This window comes from Coffea eugenioides, chromosome 3 (assembly GCF_003713205.1).
Source record: "Coffea eugenioides isolate CCC68of chromosome 3, Ceug_1.0, whole genome shotgun sequence".
Taxonomy (NCBI): domain Eukaryota; kingdom Viridiplantae; phylum Streptophyta; class Magnoliopsida; order Gentianales; family Rubiaceae; genus Coffea; species Coffea eugenioides.
This window is the reverse complement of record NC_040037.1, coordinates 19,521,850-19,524,902: the sequence shown is the minus strand read 5'-3', so window position 1 is coordinate 19,524,902 and position 3,053 is coordinate 19,521,850. Positions and strand designations below refer to the sequence as shown.

Below are 3,053 nucleotides of genomic sequence, written 5' to 3'. Positions count from 1 at the left end.
AAGAGATCGCCGTAATGTGTACCAACTAATATGTACAAAATATGATATTACTGTGTCAAAAATAAATAACATGTGATGAACATCCTATCACTAATATGTCTACCTTAATAACCAATGTGTACAAGTAAAATATTAATTTGTAACACCTAAATAACTAACAGTGAACTATAATGCACATTATGTAAAGTATAAAAATAACTACTTACTGCCACAGAATTATTCGATGACAAACATTTGCTTGATGTTTGACTTTGGATAGGTTGATAGGATTCTGATGACTGACAAGAGAAGAATATACAACAACTCAGTCGGCTTATGATAGTAGAGTCAATTGAAATGATATAGTTATGTAAGTCCAAAAATAAGTTTCGGTACTAACCATCTCAGGAGTGCTTGCCTCAGACAATCTAGAGTTTTTCTTTTGCCTATGAAATCTGTCCACCCAACTACGCAATACTTTTTTAGTTTTTCTGCCACTTCGTTTCTTCAAACCCGTTAGAGTCACAAAGTGGCCAGCTGCATTCTGCACCTATATTCCCTTACATAGATCCATTGATGCACTATTCTATGTTATTTCATCTATTTCTCCACAAAATAGCATTTCGACTCTCTTTGACAATTCAGACATTACGCTACTGACTAACTTTGTAATGGCTTCTGACATGGCAGCCCTGGTAGCAAGTCTTACCATTTCGGGTGCTAATAGCCTATATCGATAGGAAATAAAGAGAGACGGATCTGATGATATTTCTCTACCCTTGCAATCGACGCTGTCTCCGGACCTTGCCTTCTTTGTCCACTTCTTTGTCACATATTGATCAGGAATAAACTTTGTTCCAACCATATCATACACCTTTAAAGCATGTGAGCATAGGATTCCTTCCTGCTCAAAAAGATTACAACTATAAGTAATGTCTTTAGTTATTGGATTCAATATCACTCTTCTCTCCCTTCCTCCATCATAGTGACTGGCACTGTATTCCACATGCATTGTAGTATGCTTTTGGTCCAAGATCACCATTGTAGTGGATTCATCGTATTCATTCTGGAATGCAACAACCATGCATGGAGAGTATATAGAAGCTGCCTGGATCAGTATGGGAGTCTGTTGCAATCCCAACATTGGCAGCTTCTGTCGACTGTGATACTCAACTCTTAGTTCATTATATCTTTTTTCATCCACAACTCGGTTAAAATGTTTGAAGAATTGAGCCAGATCATGATCAAGTTTCAGATAATTTTTTATGGAAGCATTTAGACTCTCACTTAGTTGGGTGCTACGCATACCTGCAGTCCAGGCGCCTTTTATGAAGCATTTTGCCCATTTCTTTCGACATGCATAAATGCCACACAACCATTCATTTGTTTCGAGCTTGTGTTCTTTTAGCATTGCATCCCAGACCATGATAAACTCATTTTCATCTTCTATCTCATACATACATTCAGCAAATCTATATGGGAAATTACTACCATCCTTGTAATAGTTCCCAAGGTGTTTCATGAAATTGACTCTAATATAAAAAGTGCACAGACCATGGTATGTTGAAGGCATAACAGCTGAAATTGCAGCGGCCATAGCTTCATCCTGATCTGTGAAGATGGTTTTTGGGTGCCTTCCACAAACTGCCTCTACAAATGTACCGAACACCCACTTGAATGATTCAATGGTCTCATCATACAATAGAGTTGCTCCAAAAATAACCAATTGTCTAAATTGATTGAATCCCACAAATATGCCTAATGGTCTGTACTCCTTGTTAGTTTTATATGTGGTGTCAAATGTAACCACATCCCCAAAATAGGTATAATCCATTAGCATTGATGCATCAGCCCAAAATATATTTGTAATTTGTTCTTCACAATCAAGCTGCTCTGCGTGGAAGAATGACGGATTTTCCAATTTTTGTTCTTCAAAGTATCGTAGCATTGCACCAGTTTCACCATACTTTAATCCTCTCTCTCTTTTTATTTGTAGATAGCGTTTTAAGTCATCACGAGTGTAGCCAATATTGCCTAATCCACCTGCCTCTTTTCCCATGAGTTCATGGGATTGTTTCAAGGATATTCCTGCATCATTTGCAATCTCAGCTTGGGCTCCTTGAGAAATACTTACTTTTCTTTGCGAACGCATCATATGAGTACATTCTGAAATATGTAGTGTGTGATTATGCTCGATTACCAGATCTCGAACATGATACTTCATTGTTTCTCTGTTCAAAATTATCCCCATTTTAGCTTCACATCCGATTTTTGTTTCAGCCTGAGTTCTCTTTGGTTTTACATCTCCTTCATACCGTGGTTTGAAACCTTCTCGGCAACATGTGTACCTTCTCGATGTAACTATACCGTCTTTATCCTTGTTCAAGTAGTCTTTCCGAACACTGAATCCAACAACTAATCCGTACTTATTCTAGAAGTTGTATGCCTCATCTTCTGACTGAAACTCCATGCCGATCTTAGGACACAATGCTTCTTCCATTGTGCTGTATTCGACAAAAGCATTTTTTGCTATTATTTTTCAGGACAAACAATTATATTTATTTTTTATTTCTTTATTCACATCATAAGCACTTAATTATTTGTATTCACATATGTACATACTTTATAATGACGTGTACACACCTTACAACATTTTGTAAAATAATTTTTTTGGATGTGTATCTTCTCTGTAATAGGTAATCACATAACTCTAATAATTTACATAGCATATTTCACTACATAATATATACATTTCAAACAAATATTATAACCAATTTGTGTAAAATATCAGTATTTATATACTTTACAATCATATGCACACACTTTATAACAATGTGTACACCCTTTATATCAACTTGTAACATAACAAATGCATGTATGCCTCATACACTTTTACATAGCGTAAGGTTTGACAGAATTCTCAAAATCTATACATTGTCATCTATACCGTTTGTGTAGTTATTTAAGTTGGTCACATTGTTAAGTTATTTTTACGCTTATGTTATTTTATTTGTACACATCCTTATTTACATTTTGAAATTCTGTACGGGATCTTTATTGTACAAGTTAACCAT

At 35.5% G+C, this 3,053-nt stretch overlaps 1 protein-coding gene across 1 annotated transcript; it reads right to left on the bottom strand.

Annotated features, from left to right (window-relative positions):
• Window positions 1-565: 565 nt before the first annotated feature.
• LOC113766266 (protein FAR1-RELATED SEQUENCE 5-like) lies at window positions 566-2,230 on the bottom strand. The gene has a single exon (XM_027310476.1). The coding sequence runs from the start codon at window positions 2,228-2,230 to the stop codon at window positions 566-568; it is 1,665 nt and encodes a 554-aa protein (XP_027166277.1).
• Between the last annotated feature and the right edge of the window lie 823 nt (window positions 2,231-3,053).

Coding starts and splice junctions, on each gene's coding strand:
- LOC113766266 (XM_027310476.1), bottom strand. CDS start 2,230: ATGGGGATAATTTTGAACAGAGAAACAATGAAGTATCATGTTCGAGAT.